The sequence below is a fragment of the Piliocolobus tephrosceles genome, chromosome 7 (assembly GCF_002776525.5).
Source record: "Piliocolobus tephrosceles isolate RC106 chromosome 7, ASM277652v3, whole genome shotgun sequence".
Taxonomy (NCBI): Eukaryota; Metazoa; Chordata; class Mammalia; order Primates; family Cercopithecidae; genus Piliocolobus; species Piliocolobus tephrosceles.
The window spans coordinates 91,457,942-91,473,980 of record NC_045440.1 but is presented as its reverse complement, the minus strand read 5'-3'; the positions used below and the strand labels follow the sequence as shown (position 1 = coordinate 91,473,980).

At 34.9% G+C, this 16,039-nt stretch overlaps 1 protein-coding gene across 1 annotated transcript in view; it reads left to right on the top strand.

The window, feature by feature from the left end:
- Nucleotides 1-15,467, top strand: part of TMEM64 (transmembrane protein 64) — a 23,878-nt gene extending 8,411 nt beyond the window's left edge. The window contains exons 2-3 of the mRNA XM_023222923.3: nucleotides 5,761-5,916; nucleotides 11,582-15,467. Coding sequence (XP_023078691.1) covers nucleotides 5,761-5,916; nucleotides 11,582-11,773 — 348 coding nt within the window. The 3' untranslated portion in view covers nucleotides 11,774-15,467. The remainder of the gene's footprint in view (nucleotides 1-5,760; nucleotides 5,917-11,581) is intronic.
- Nucleotides 15,468-16,039: the final 572 nt, after the last annotated feature.

Sequence of the window (16,039 nt, the reverse complement as noted above, 5' to 3'; positions counted from 1 at the left end):
TCTTTCTTTCTTTCTTTCTTTCTTTCTTTCTTTCTTTCTTTCTTTCTGCACATAAAATTTGAGGTCTTCTGAATACAGGTCACCTTTATATTCTTTATTACATCCATGCCAAGATAGTCTATGTAAAAACAAAGTTTCTTGGTGGGTTAAATTAAAGTGGTAAAACCATTGTGTAAACAGCTATAATCTTAGAAAGCAGAAGAGCTGGGTCAGGTTTCCTGAGAGCTGTGCTTGGTGCTTTGCCTAAGAGGACCGACCACAGCCCCAGCTTCAGTGAATGTCCCAGTGATAGATCTAAAGACGGAGGTTCTCAGTTGTCAGCTCCAAAAATGCCATGTTCAGAGGTGAATCAGCTCTTGCTCTTCAGAATTACAGTTTTTTTTTTCTCTCTCATTTATTTTTTCCCTCCCAGATGGAATACTTCTTTGTTTTCAGGATCTATTTGGTATAGTGGTGAAATGCTGTTCTACATGTTAACCCCATGTTAAGTGAATCACATCTTCAAGTATATCATGTACCTCTGGGAATAAAGGATATATACTTTTATAGTGCTTCTAGAGTTTTTAAAACATGGGAGGATAGCAGTCAGGTGGTGTTTGCCATCCCTTAAACTCTCGCTGTGGTATCTCATCACAGAAACTAGCAAGATAGCATTGATATCCTAGGTTGAGAAATCTAGGGGTTCTTTGATTTGGAATACAAATCCTGAGCCAAAATGCCGGGGTACTTGCAGGCAAGAATTCCAATGGTATTGATCTAGGCTCATGTTTAATGTCTTTCTACAAAGTAGAACGAGGAGACAAAATTTTAGAACTTTGGTGCTTGAAGACTGCGGAGAGAAGGCTGGATGTATCTCCTTGTGGAACAAGTGTTCCAAATATGTTTGTCAAAGACTGAGCTAGATGGAGATTCTGAGTAAAATTTTTGCTTATAGAAAATGCCATATTAAAATAGGCCAGGCGCAGTGGATCACGCCTGTAATCCCAGCACTTTGGGAGGCTGAGGTGGGCGGATCACAAGGGCAGGAGTTCAAGACCAGCCTGACCAACATGGTGAAACCCTGTCTCTACTAAAAATACAAAAATTAGCCAGGTGTGGTGGTGCACGCTTGTAATCCAGCTACTCAGGAGGCTGAGGCAGGAGAATTGCTTGAACCTGGGAGGCGGAGGTTGCAGTGAGAACAAGATCGTGCCATTGCACTCCAGCCTGGGCGACAGAGCGAGACTCTGTCTCAAAATAAATAAAATAAAATAAAATAAAATAATTTGGAAGAAGCTGTTTAATAAAGTTATTAATAGTTTAAAACCTGTATACATGTATGTTACTGTGTTGCTCCATTGGTTAAAGCATTGAACACTCCAGCAAAAATATTTACGATTATTAACTAAAATTATATGTATGCATAATAACACTTTTTCCCAAGGGTAAGGTTTGGTCATGAAAGATTTGATAAACTTACAATTTATGCAGTTTATGCATGGGTGACGGTCTTGTTGAGTTGAGTGGTAGAGTTGTTTCAGATTTATGAAATCTGTTCTTAAATTACCCATTTGAATATTATTGATGTCATCTGTGAATGTCAATTATGTGTTCTATTTAGAGAAACTTCATTACATTTAAAGGTAAAGGTTGTGGCCAGCAGCGTTGCATTCTGACATTTCTGAACTGAAATATTTATTTTAAAGATAACTTCTATAATATGTAATGTTTTGTTATTAACTGCAATGTAATTTTTATCACATTCATTTTTGTTGTATGTTCTTACTGTTTATATCTGACATGTTTATTCTAAAGAAAGTTCTGTACCCCTATAAGTGCTCTAAATTGAAGAAGGAACCTTGCTCAGCTTAGCTCCATTCACATCATTCTTTGACTAGACTCCCTGGTACCTTTCCTCTGAGTATAGGCTACTTCCTCTTTTATCTAAGGCCCCAACAAGTATCACCCCATCTAGTTTTCCTGTCTTTATTTTACAGGATTTCTTTGTGTGTGCCCTATAGACAATCCTAGCTGTGCTGCTAACTTTATGAATACATTCTGTACTTTCCCTGCAATTGCACTCTAGCGTGGGCAACAGAGCGAGACTCTGTCTCAATAAATAAATAAATAAAATAATTTGGAAGAAGCTGTTCATCTTTTGTTCATTCTCTTCTTGGAACACCTGCCTTCCTCATCCTATCTGTCTTTGCTTGCCAAACTCATACTAGGCTTTCAGTGTGTGCCTTGAATCCCTCTTTTCCCAAAAAGTTACCCTTTGGCCTCTACTTCTACAATTAATTTTCATCCTTTATTCTTTAATGCTCAGCATGTAGTCCTTCTCAGTGCTCCCCATTCTGCCTGTTTCTCAGGTAGTTTATATTTACTTGTCGTGTGTAAATCCATCAGTGGTAGGCATTGTGTCTTTTTATCTCTTCCAAGCACCTCTTGGAGCATCTTGCATTAGCAGTTATTGAGTCAGTGATCGATAAGGTGGATTGTTAACAACCAGTCACTGTAATATTCTTTCCAAATCAGCAGTAATGCATCTCTAGTTCATTATCTATTAATAGAGTTGAATGTAGTTTTATTGAAAATATGAAATGATTTTTAGATTAGGTTGTATTAATAGTTGTAGAGTCACCTATAGCTGTTTAAAATGTCAGATTTTAAAATTAGTAAAAAGGTTTAATAAAGTGGCCAGTAGCTTTCTTATATACCAGTAATACTCAGATGGGGGTGTGGAAAAGTTACTTTGAAAATCAATAGTAGTGGCAACAATAATAACATGAAATACTTAGAAATAAACTAATAAGAAATGCATGGGATACATGAATAACGTGACCAAACTTTAGTAAGAGGTATAAAAGACGATTTTCAGTAATTATAGAAAAATTTCTGGATAAGAATACCTAATATTGTAGAGATTTCAGGTCTATTCAGATTAATTTGCAGATTTGCCTTAATCCCAGTATAAAATTTACTCATTTTTTTTGAGTGATAGAATGATCTGCAAGAATAAATATGGCCAAGAACAGTTATGGCCATTTTTAAAAGAAGCATAATGAAGGAGTTTGAATAGAATGGGAAATTCCTTGCCAGGTATTAACTGATAGTCTTTATTACAATTTGGTTTCAGTACAAGATTTGAGACACCTATGTTTTAGTTCTATACAAGATTTCAAATATAAATGGACAGTTTTAGAGCTCCAAATAAGCCCTTTTTATATAAAATAACTTTTATTTCTACTAAAGTAAACATAATAAGTCAATAGAGAAGTTATTGATTATTTAGTATCTAATGCTGGGAAAATTAGCTATTGGGAAAGGGGAGGGATCAGGCTATATCCTCACCTTGAATTTGAATAAATTCCAGAAGGAATAAGTGGTGAATGCTAAAAAGAAAAACATAATCAGAAGAAATACATAGGTAGAAATCAACAGTAGACTCTTAAAACACTTTCTAAAGCTAAATGCAATGGAAAAATAAGAGGACAAAATAGATAATATTTTATTATGTAAAAATTTAAAAACATTTCTATGTCAAAACATAAAATTAAGAGATAAAGGACACTTTAGCAAAAACCATATGCCACATATAATAGACAACAGGTTGCCCTCACTATATAAATAGTTCTTACAAATAAGAAAAACACTTAACATCCCAATAAAAAAGGGCAAATGTGAACAAATAAACCCATAAGGAAATGTGAATAAAAAATGTATATAGAAAATGTGCCAATATAAATTAAAATAGTACAGATTAAATAATGATGAAATATCATTTTTACTCCTCTCAAATAAGAAAGATTAAAATTTAATATTTACAGTTGGTAACAGTATGACAGTGGATGCGTTCATGTATCACATACTGACAGGTGTGTTGAAGCATTGTGGACATTTTGGAAAATTAAGTTTTTTACCATTTGAACCAATAATTCTAGTGAGCTATCCTACCAGAGTTAAGATACATATGTCATGTATTGCTGTATACCAGATCAAAACTTAGTAGCTTAAAACAATCATTTATTGTCTTACAATTTCTCTGGGTCAGGGATTCCTCTGCAACTAGCTGGGTGCGTCTGACTCAGGATCCCTCACAATGCTGCAGTCAAGGTTTTGGCCAGGGCTGCAGTCATCTTAAGGCTTGACTGGGGCAGGATTCACTTCCAGGCTATTGACTGGCTATTTTTCCAGGCTATTTTTGCTAGCTGTTGACTGAACACATCAGTTCCTTGCCACATGAGTCTCTCCATGGGAGCTACTTAGAGCATGGCAGCTTACTTGCTTGAGGAAAAAGTGGAAGTCCTCTTCTTTTTGTAACCTAATTTTGGAAGTGACATCTCCTCACTTCTGCTCTTGCCTGTTTGCTAGAAGAAAGCACGAGGTCCAGCCCACACTCTAGGGGAAGGGATCACACATTGACATGAATACCAGGAGATCAGGTCATTAGGAATGTTTTAGATGTTGCCTAACACAGAGGTTAATATCCAAAAGATGTCATCATAATTTTAGAATTTTTTAATAATAGCCAAAAATAAATGTAATTACATATATACAAAAAATGAAGCAATGTAAATATTCCACAGTAGGCGTGGTTAAATTGTGCTACTTTCAGGCAATGGTAGTATAATTGCATAATAATGATAATTTTCACCTTTTTTGAGTGTCAGTCATATGCCAGGTATTTCCTAGATACTTTAGAAATATTTCTGATCCTAACAACAGCCATCTGAGCTGGTGATGATTTTCATTTTACAAATGAAAACACTGATAGTTAGCACTTTGGGAGACTGAGGTGGGCGAATTGCCTGAGCTCAGGAATTCAAGACCAGCCTGGGCAACACGGTGAAACCCTGTCTCTACTAAAATACAAAAAAGTAGAGCCGGGCGCGGTGACTCACGCCTATAATCCCAGTACTTTAGGAGGCCAAGGCAGGGGGATCACGATGTCAGGAGATTGAGACCATCCCGGCTAACATGGTGAAACCGCATCTCTACTAAAAATACAGAAAATTAACCGGGCGTGGTGGCAGGCGTCTGTAGTCCCAGCTACTCGGGAGACTGAGACAGGACAATGGCATGAACTGGGGAGGCGGAGCTTGCAGTAAGCTGAAATTGGTTCGCTGCACTCCAGCTGGGGCAACAGAGCAAGACTGTCTCAAAAAAAAAAAAAAAAAAAAAAACGGTGTGGCGGCGTGCGCCTGTAGGCCCAGCTACAGGGGAGGCTGAGGCAGAAAAATTTCTTGAACCCAGGTGGCAGAGGTTGCAGTGAACCCAGGTCACACCACTACACTCAACCCCGGGCGACAGAGCGAGACTCTGTCTCCAAACAAAACAAAACAGATATTTAGAGACAGAGTAGCTTATTGAATTCTCAGCACCAGAATGCCATTCTAGGGTTATCTGGCTTCAAAGCCCAGCGACCACACTGCTATTTAAGAATGCTTCTGAAGAATATTTAATGATATGAGGAAGACTTACAAAATTGTTTTTACAAAGTTATCTATGTGTGGATTTTATTTACATGAAAGAAAAAGTCACAAATGTTATCTTTTGATGGTACTACAATAGAATATTAAAATTTACTTTTATTTCATTCTAAATATTCTACATTCTGCATGTATTCTCTTTATAATCTTTTTTGTAAATTCAGGATACTGTTGTAAAGATGTCAGCTCCTTCCCAAGGAAATACCACTAGTTAGACTTATACACACATTTTTTTATGTTGAATTGAAATTTTACTTGGTAATGAATCATTCCCTTTAATCTACTCTTCTAGATTACTGATCTCTCATTACCCAACTATCTGATGGCATCTTCGGTTGGACTGCTTCCTACCCAGCTTCTGAATTCTTACTTGGGTACCACCCTGCGGACAATGGAAGATGTCATTGCAGAACAGAGTATTAGTGGATATTTTGTTTTTTGTTTACAGGTGAGTTTAAGGCCAAGGGTTGTCTCTTTTTTTCTCTCTTTTTCTTTTGGTATGGCATTGCTGATTTGAGAGATTTCATTGAAAATAATAGGAGGGTTTTTCCCTTTTAGATTTTTTTTTCTTGGTTCTTTCGGTACTACCTCGTATTTTGACAACATTAAAATTTTTAATTGTGTGGATATATGCAAGTGTGTAGAACTGAATTGATACAGAAAAATCCTCTTAAAGAGGCAAAAAAGGATGACAAAAATAAGATTATTTTTGCAGTGATTATTTTCAGTCATCACAAATCAAATACTGTATTTTGACTTTGTGTGAAATGTGCCTGAAAATAATTTTAGTAAGGTTGGGCAGAGTTGAGTATTTATCTTGTTACTTTATATTCGAATTATTGAAACTCACCTGTTTGTATTTTTTAAAGTATTATGTTGACAATGTAAATTTCTTTCTAGTACAATTTGATGTGAAACAAAAGATTTGTTTTAAAAAGTGTTACCTCATAAAAATGTCTAAGGTTTTCTATTACAAGTCCAAATAAGACTTGTGTAATGGATTATTATTACCATGCAAATTGTAATATAGTTTGGGGCACATAAAATTTTACATAAGAGGTTGATGAAAGAGGAAAATACTGCTATGTAGGCGGATTTCCTTAGAACCTTTAAATATGCATGCAGAAATAGTTAAAAATTTATTTGTGATTGATTTTACTCCTGAGATTTAACAAAATAGAAAATCGTAATTTTTCATGAACTAGTGAGATGATGATGATAGTTAACCTTTATTCCATGCTTTATATGCCACATATTGAAGCCCATTTAGTCCCTACAAAAACCCTAGGAGGTACAGATGTTTATTATTTTGAGCTGGTTATTTATTATACATCTCTTCCCAAATCTGCATTCAGTGACATCACATTGATAGCTTGAAATTGCCCATGATGGGAATATTTACACCATGGGAAATGGCAAGTGCTGTAAGTCAAGCCCCCTATCTCTGATCCACAAGAACTGGTTCACAAAGACACCATTAGATAGTAACTTGTTTAAAGTCCCCACTAATAAGTGTTAGAGCCAGGATTTGAACCAAGGTGGTTGGTTCTAGAGATCATGCTCAAAAACAGTAGAATATAGTCAGCCCTCTGTATCCATTGGTTCCACGTTCATGGATTCAGCCAACTACAGATTAAAAATATTTGGGAAAAAAATTAACAATATAACAATAAAAAATAGCACAAAAAAGCAATGTATTACAATAACTATTTACATAGCATTTACATCATATTAGGTATTATAAGTAATGTAGAACTCATTTAAAGCATATGGACAGATATGCAAAAGTTATATGCAACTACCATGCCATTTTATATAAGGGATTTGAGTATCCACAGATTTTGAAATCTGGGGAGATCCAGGAACGGATACCCCACAGATACACGGGACAACACTATACTCCTCTAAGCAAATAATACTAATGAGATGGTCCTCCAGACTTACTGGTCTTTTAACTTACTAGTTTTAACTGTTACTGAGTATATGGTACCATATTACAGATTTAATTTTGGTGGCATTATTCTCAAGTTTTTGAGACTCTATTGTGTTTAAAGTACTATGATAAAATAAAGCCAGAGTTAATTTTCTTTGTGCTTACGAGGTACAAGTTTAGTACATAAAGTAAAACCATGAATATTTACATTGAAATATTGCCCAAATAAAGCTTATCAATAAGAGTACTTGCTTTAAGAAAAATTTTGTAATATGTTTGATGTGTAGAGTCAGTTTTTTTCTTTACTTTTTTCCCCAGAGCTGTATTTTCTTTAGATAATCTGAATCTAAGTTAAATGTTTTTGTTACAGTTGGTTTATTTATATTAATACAGCATGCTAATCATACAAAGTTAAACTTTCTATGCATTATATCTATAGCACAGTATATAAATTAACATTTATGATCGTCCCAGAGTACTGTAAAATTATCTAATGTGTATCGTGTTCTCAGACTTTTTTAGTATGAAGTTAAGCATTTTTTTTTTAGTTTCCTGAAAATAAGTAATCTGTTTGAAACATTTTTTTCCCTTTGACTTTACATTTGAGTAATTAGAATCCCTCATTGTTAATAGTTTGGAGAGAACTTTTACTATTTAAAACTTTTTATGCGTCTTAGTAAATTACTCAACCATAGTCAATGAAGTTCATGGTACTTTTTAAACTATAGAATCTTCTTTTATTCAGTGATTTCTCACCTTTTGGTTAAGCTGGCAGATTTAAGCTTAGAATACAAAACAGTGGGGAAATCACATATTTCTTAGCCTAGGGATTTATGAAAATAAGTGAAGACATGTTTACGCTTGCTTGATTTAATTGATATTAGTTACAGCTTAATTTGTATCAGGAGGCATTTAATGCAGCTTACAAAATATATACAAAAGAATAAGAAGATAGCTTAGGTTAAAGCTAGCAGAATAAGTATATTCATGAGATTCTTCATATTTTCTAGAAATGAGCCACAAATTTGCCTCTGAGCTTTATGGCTGCCAGCCTAAAATAAAGCAGTACAAAATAAATGTTCATAGGAAGCCATAACCATTTCTTGTATAGTTTGATTATCCCTTATCCGAAATGCTTGGGGCCAGAAATGTTTTAGATTGTGAATTTCCTCAGATTTTAGTATATTTACATTATGCTTACCTGTTGAGTATCCCTGATCTAAATATCTGGAATCTAAAGTGTTCGAATGAGCATTTTCTTTGAGTGTCTTGTTAGTGCTCAAAAACTTTTGGTTGGAGCCTTTGAGATTTGGGATTTCTGGATTAGGGATTCTCAACCTGTACTGAAATCCAGCTTAGATTCTGTGGTCTATTTAGTTACTCTTCCATGCCTGTTATTTTTCTATGTACCTACCAACCAAAACCATCCAAGTTTTATCTGCTTTACCCCTATTCTTTTGGGGAAGTCATGTAACCAAACGGATTGATATTTAACTCATGGTTGCAAATCTTCACTTAGTTTCTCAACACTACCCCACATCCTAGCTCTCTCCTTTGTCTTCTCACTCCCCTGCTGTTGTCTTGAAATAGTTAATTATTTTAAACTATCTTCACTTCTCCTCACAATTTTGACTCCTTCACCTGCCCGCCCTCTTTATTGTCAACAGGTTACCTCTCTTGCTTAACAGAAAAATCAGAAGCCTTCAACTGAGAAACCCCTGAATTTTCATATAAGAAATCTGTTAACTTCTTATGTTCCTGCCCCTGCTTAGCCTGCTTTCCAGTTAGCATTAAGAGATGCCTGCCTTTCTGTGTGAGGCTTGACCTTCTGCCTGTGTTTGATTCTTTGATTTCATTTTAATAAGGAAACTTTTAAAAAAATTGTCTATACTTTGTTTCCATTTTCTAAATCCTTTTAACACTTCACTCGGCTAAGGAAGATGGGGAGGGCATGTTGGGGGACAGTCCAGATCATCAGACCCTGGGATCAGAAGTGCAGCTGGGAAAGTCCCACTTAAAGATACAACCATTTCACCCTTGCTATCTGTGGCCCTGCCACTTCCTTCCCTCAAACTGCTCTTTTTAACGCTGTCAGTAACCTTTTCTAAATGAGATGCACTTTCCAGTTCTCATCTAGCTTGACCTGTTAGCAGTCTAAGACTCTTGACAGTGTCTTCGTTATTAAAACACTCTTCCCTTAGTTTCTTTGATACCACTGTCTTAACTTTTTTTCCCACTTGCCTGGCTTATGCTTAACTTCTTCCTTTCACCCCTTATATCTGTGTTTTTGAAGATTCTAGCTTTAGTTTTCTAGTCCTACTCTGAAAACTTTTTTTTTTTAACAGCAAATCCAATTACTCTGATGGTTGCTAAGATGTGCAGTTGGGTAAAGATCCTCCCCCCACCCTCATCCTACTCCCCAGCACTGTCTTTAGCTCAGTCCTCTTTCTATAGCTTCAGACCTATTCACTGACATCCATGAACTTTTTTGGATATCTAACAGGCACCTCGAATTCAGCATGTCTAAAACAGAACGTAGCATTTAATTCACAACGCACCCCTCCCAATATTTTCTTCATCTCTTTAAATGGTGTTTCCGTTTATTGATATGTAGCAAACTTAGGAGTTTTCAGTAAATATATCTTCTTTCTTTTAAGAGAATTAACAGAAAGCAATCACAGAATTTAAAGACCCAGCTTTAAGATGCCTAACTTATTTACAGTTTTACTGAGTGATGGGTACTCATTTAATGGCACCCCCTAGTGCAAGTTCCAAGTTCCTTCCCTCTCACATTTACCATACCCCAAGTATGCTCTGCTTCTATTTTCTCCTCCCCAACCACCCTCAGCACTTGGATTTAAAATACTTTCCCCATAAAGCTTATGTTATAATTATGGGTAGATTTTATTGAAATTGTATTATATTTCAGTATCACTTTTGGTTACAGCAGACTTTGTAAACTTGCTGGAACATTAAATAACACCTGCTGTATTTGCTCCAAGTCCTAAAGAACTGATTTATAAATGAACTTTGGAATAAAACTCATTTAGAAAATGTAGACTGCTTAGACATTCTGAGGAATTGTACATAGAATGTTAAAGTGGGCTGGGCGCTGTGGCTCACCCCTGTAATCCCAGCACTTTGGGAGGCCGAGGCAGGCAGATCACGAGATCAGGAGTTCGACACCAGCCTGGCCAACATGGTAAAACCCCGTCTCTACTGAGAATACAAAAATTAGCTGGGCATGGGAAGCATGCCTGTAATCCCAGCTACTGAGGAGGCTGAGACAGGAGAACTGCTTGAATCCATGAGGTGGAGGTTGTAGTGAGTTGAGATTGTGCCACTGCACTCCAGCCTGGGCGACAGAGCGAGACTCCATCTCAAAAAATAAAATAAAAAAAAAAAAAAAAGGAAAAAGGAAAAAAGTACAAAGGGACCATAGCTTCCTATAAGACAATGAGAAACTGAAGCTTCCCTAAATCACATCACTAGTGCGTAGCTAAGCTAAGACTAGAAACCTGACTTTCCGTTTGATCGGTATGATTATTTTTTCTAGTATCCCTTTGACTAACATTTTAAAATAATCATCATATTTTCCTCTGATTTTGTTTTTTCCTAAGTATAGGCAGTTTCTTGTTCACAATCTCTTGTTAATTTCTTTGGAAGTTTATTGGCATTTCATTTTTTTAAGTGGTCCATAATACTTTTAATTTTGTCTGCACCAGATAGTTCATTGTAAATGGTAGTGCTTCTCATTAAGTGGGCTTAGAAATACCTATGGACATTTATAGTCATGCAAAGGTATAATACATTAATTATACCAACAAAGTTTAGCCAGCTGTTACCTCTGTTGTAGACATTTTTTATTCCTTGAAGAAAGCTTTTTGGTATAAAGAGACAGGTTTGGCTTGTATCAAGTGAACCAAAAGGAATGTGTGTTTTCCTAATACCGTGTCATGGTTACCTGTAGACTTCGGTCCTTCACTCCCAGGAGAAGCAGCAAAGGAAAGAATAAACAATAACTGTATGTAAACTATTTAAAAATGTATAGCCTTTTACCTACCATCTTTGAGTAGCCCCTGGTTTGAAGCATTTCTAAGCCAAATGTTTATTGGATTTATTTATCTCTTTTTTTCTGTATAAAATATTGATAACTGTAATGTTTTATTTTTATTCACAGATTATTATAAGTATAGGCCTCATGTTTTATGTAGTTCATCGAGCTCAAGTGGAATTGAATGCAGCTATTGTAGCTTGTGAAATGGAACTGAAGTCCTCTCTGGTTAAAGGCAATCAACCAAATACCAGTGGCTCTTCATTCTACAACAAGAGGACCCTAACATTTTCTGGAGGTGGAATCAATGTTGTATGATTCTAATGAGATATGTGATTGCCAAGAGCCTAGTGTGCTGTCTAAGGTCTAGCAGTCACTTCACTAGTGGGCAGAGACAAGTTCTAATTGTATCACGGCACAAACAAAACTGACTCCTTTTTAAATTGCACAATTTTTTTTTTTTTAAAGCAAGAATCATTTTCTGGATATGTAATTGTAAATGTAGATGCAAATTTGGCTGCACCTCTATTGGCCTATAGGTCTGCACTTTAGTGTTTTTTAATTGTTTTATTTCTGGATATTTACGAACAGAGAAATAACCCAAATATTATTTCTGATTAGTGTCTTTATTTATAAAGCCCATGAGTTGTTTGTATGCATATTTCCTACTTGTAAAGATGAGTAAAAGTATGCAGTTTTAAATGTATAATATTATTGGATGTTCTTTGCTTTGGTAGTCTTTCCAGAAAGGATAAACAGTGGTTTTTGTTTTGTTTTGTTTTATTGTTTAAGTGGGACCACTTAGCTTCCCATTTCCTTACTAGTTAGAGAACAGACATTAATTTTCAGTGGAATGTATTTTTGCAGGCATCATGTTGTTACAGGGCCATTTACACCTATTCACAAAGCTTAAATCCTACCTTGTGGGACTGAAGTGCTCTTAAGATAACTGTTTATTTTCACTGTGTAATATGCAAAGCAAAAGGGAAATTATTTAGTGGGTAGTGACTCAAAATTAGAACTCTTGTTCTAATTCAGTTACATTGGCTTTACCCTCCTTAGATTTTTCGTCAAAGGGCTGTCCCATTGCAATCTTACTAAAACATTTTGTTAAAATAAACTTTTTTCCTTTTTATATTAATAATTAGGCTTTTAAATAAAAATATTATTCGTTTAAAATGGTGGGCTTACCATCATTGAAGATGTCACTCAGGTGGCCTTGTTTGATCAAAACGCCTTTTTTAAAAACCAAGCTTTAAAAACATGTTTATAATTTCATGAAGTACATATATATTGTTCCCATAGTCTTCAGCTTTAAAACTATAAATATGATATTAAGTTAATGCCCAAATTTGTGTTATTTGCCCTACTTTAAGTAAGTTTATTTTCTTTGTTTTTTCGGTACTTTTCTCTGATAAGACTCAGGAATTCTGAAATGTGAAATTGTCTCAATTCTTTCTCTTGTAGCATGAATCAAATGTATTTATTAATAGCACTTATGACTATAGAATATAATTTGGCATATGATTCATATTACATATGTATTATTCATTTATTTTATTTTTAAAATAGTTTAATTATAAACTTAATGAGTTTTTTTAACAGATGAGATAATAGATATTAATGCAAATTTTCTAGTAGGTATCTCTTTTATTGCTATGACGATTCCAACTTATCAGAGACCTCCCATTTGCCTTTTCATTACGGTAAAAGCTTTGCCCTCATCTACTAAAGTACAAAGGAATTCTTTGGAAGCAGATTATTTTAGTCTTATGCTAGAGATGAATTTGTTCATTTTAATGGGTGATCTTTTTTCCCTATCAGGTGTAATTGCTTTCCTTTCCTTTATAATGTGTAAGTTTTCTCATCTTTGACTAACAGTAAAGTTCATTTATATGTCCATACCAAGAAGACTTCAGTGCAAATACTTTTGAGAGCACCTGGGTCTACAGGACATAATTGGCCTCCAAATCCTCCTTTCTTGTTAATAGTAGGAAAATAGATATAGTATTGGGATACGCTTATTCTTTTTTGAGTCCTAATTACTCATTTCTTTTTTTTTTTCTTTCTTTCTTTTGAATCCTAGTTGCTGGTTTTTAATGATTTTAGTTTAACAATCCCAACCAACAATACATTTGATTTATTTTTTTCTGTCTAACCTGACAGTCTTTTTCGTGTGCTTCTTGTTTGTTGGTTAGTTTTTGTGAAAGGAATCATTATTTAAGATGACTATTTTCATACTTGTTTTACACTTCACGTATTTGGAAGTGCATTTATTTACTTAGCATTTGTGACTTGAATAATTTCACCAAATGAATACTTTTTGATAGTTATAATGAGTTCTAATTGTTACACTTTGCTTGGTACTTATAATAGATATGTAAAGGTAAAAGAAATAATTTTTTTGTATTCTGCCAATCTTAATTTTATATAATAAATCATCCATTTTTTTCTTAAAATAGTATGGATTGACTGTTTCTAAAATACCAATCTATGGCTGTGGGTTTTCTTTTCTTCAGCATTTCCAGCATCCAAGTAAACAGTAGTCCCTTACAGTCCTGCTACTTGATGGGTGAATTTGGTTGCTGGGTTTTTAGGTTGCATTCACAATAAATCATGCAAAGCATTGCCATGCCTTATTTACTCCATTTTTAATCCTGTATCCCAGATTTATGGCAGCAACACACATCTATAGGGTACTTTTATGTTGTCCAAATATTGCTCTTAGTCATATATACTTATAAAATGTCTCCAGTCATGTATATTTATAGAAATGAAATGTCAAATTTCTCAGACTGTTAAAGTGCAGTATAAAGTTGCTTAATGCACACTTAAAAATGGTATATAATTTCTGAATCTTATGAAAGATGTGTTCTTTTTTAATTCTTTGGGCGTTTTCTTAAGTTTTACATATTTTTTGGTTTATTGTTAATGATTTTGTTTACTCTTTGCCAAATTTTGTCATGTAGGTTATTTTACGATAGCACCTTTTAAAAGTGTATATACTAATTTACTAAGTATATTCATGTCCATTTTTATTTGATCATCTGATTTGTGAAATAACTTGAAATGTGTACTGTTTGGTTTGTGAAAATAATATTATCAACTCTCTGTCATTAGAATGTGTATTTTATGTTCAGAAGTGACTATGGGTTTATTCAGAGCCAGCCATTCTCTCCCTTGATGCACTTTGTAACCAGTTACAAATCCTTTTAGGTGGCTTTTGCCTGATAGGGTCAAGTGTATTACTATAAAACATTTTTCTTCTTGTGAAGCTATTAAGTTCATTAGTTACTCTTATTTCCCCTTGTTGTAATTAAGTGGTGCAGGTACAAGCATATCCCCAGCATTCCTGTGTGTGAATGTGCACTGCTGATTTGGACTGTTCTTGAGAAAGGTGCTGTGACTTACATATGTCAATATTTGTTGACTCTAGGGATATCTTTAGAATGCTTGAGCAAGTTGCTAGGTGTGTGCCAGGTTGGTGCAGGTAAACCCATGCTGTTCATAGCCAAGCAGCATTTGCAGAGAAAAGGAGAGTTTTACATAGACCCCAGGAAAAACAGTACTAACCTAGTTGATGGCCTTGGTGGTGGAATTTTCACCAGTTTCAGCTGGAGGCTACTCACTATATCAGAATGATGCTCAGTATAACACTATCTGATTTTTAGATTGGCCAATTTCTGTTGTAATCAAGTATTTAGTATATAATTTTTTAAAGTCATTGCTTTAATCTGAAGAGCCATTAGAAGGGAGAGGAATCACTATTCTACAGCATATTTAAAACTCAGGAGTTCAAATAACCTCACATATTGAACATAAACTGTTAACTTACTCCACAACTTAATTCTGACCTGATACTTATGAATTGCAAAGTGATTGCTGCAAACTATTTTCTAAGGTGGCTGAAGATTTAAAATAGATCATTCTAAAGGGAAATCAGTAAAATGTCTTGATAATTGGTATCCAAATCACTTGTGTGCCTGAGAAAATAAAAGGTAATATTTTACTTCTCGCTTTTCTTTCTTTGTTTTTATATTTTAATGGATGTAGAGACATGACCCATGAGAAGGAGTGTTTCAGGGGATAGGGAGGATGTACTCCTAAAAATGAGAATGTTGATAATTGACGTTCCATGGGGTGGTTATGATTCTGGAGGAAGCCCTAAGGAGAAATGATTCTGACATCTTAAATTGGCACTCACTCCAGTTTTTTTCTACATCTTTAAGTCATGAAATGCCACCTGCCAAACAATTGTTATTCGTTCATCCCAGCTAGTGGCAATATTTACAATGCTTTTCATAATGTCAAAGGACTTTAACCAATCTAATTTTCTGTTGATCTCTACCCTATTTCCATGACTGTTTCCTAAAAGCCACATTCCATTTGCCATAACATTTTCATCTTAGCACCAAGAACAGTATTTGTCCTTGTTGTTTATTTGTAGAAGCTCCAATACCATTGTACACCTTTTGTTAGCCATTTTGGACCAAAATTATTTGCTAGTTTATAAAATGGGCCACAAGACGTAGCTACATGTTGCAGACTACTTTTCACCCAGGTGGTGTAGAGGAGCATTCGTCA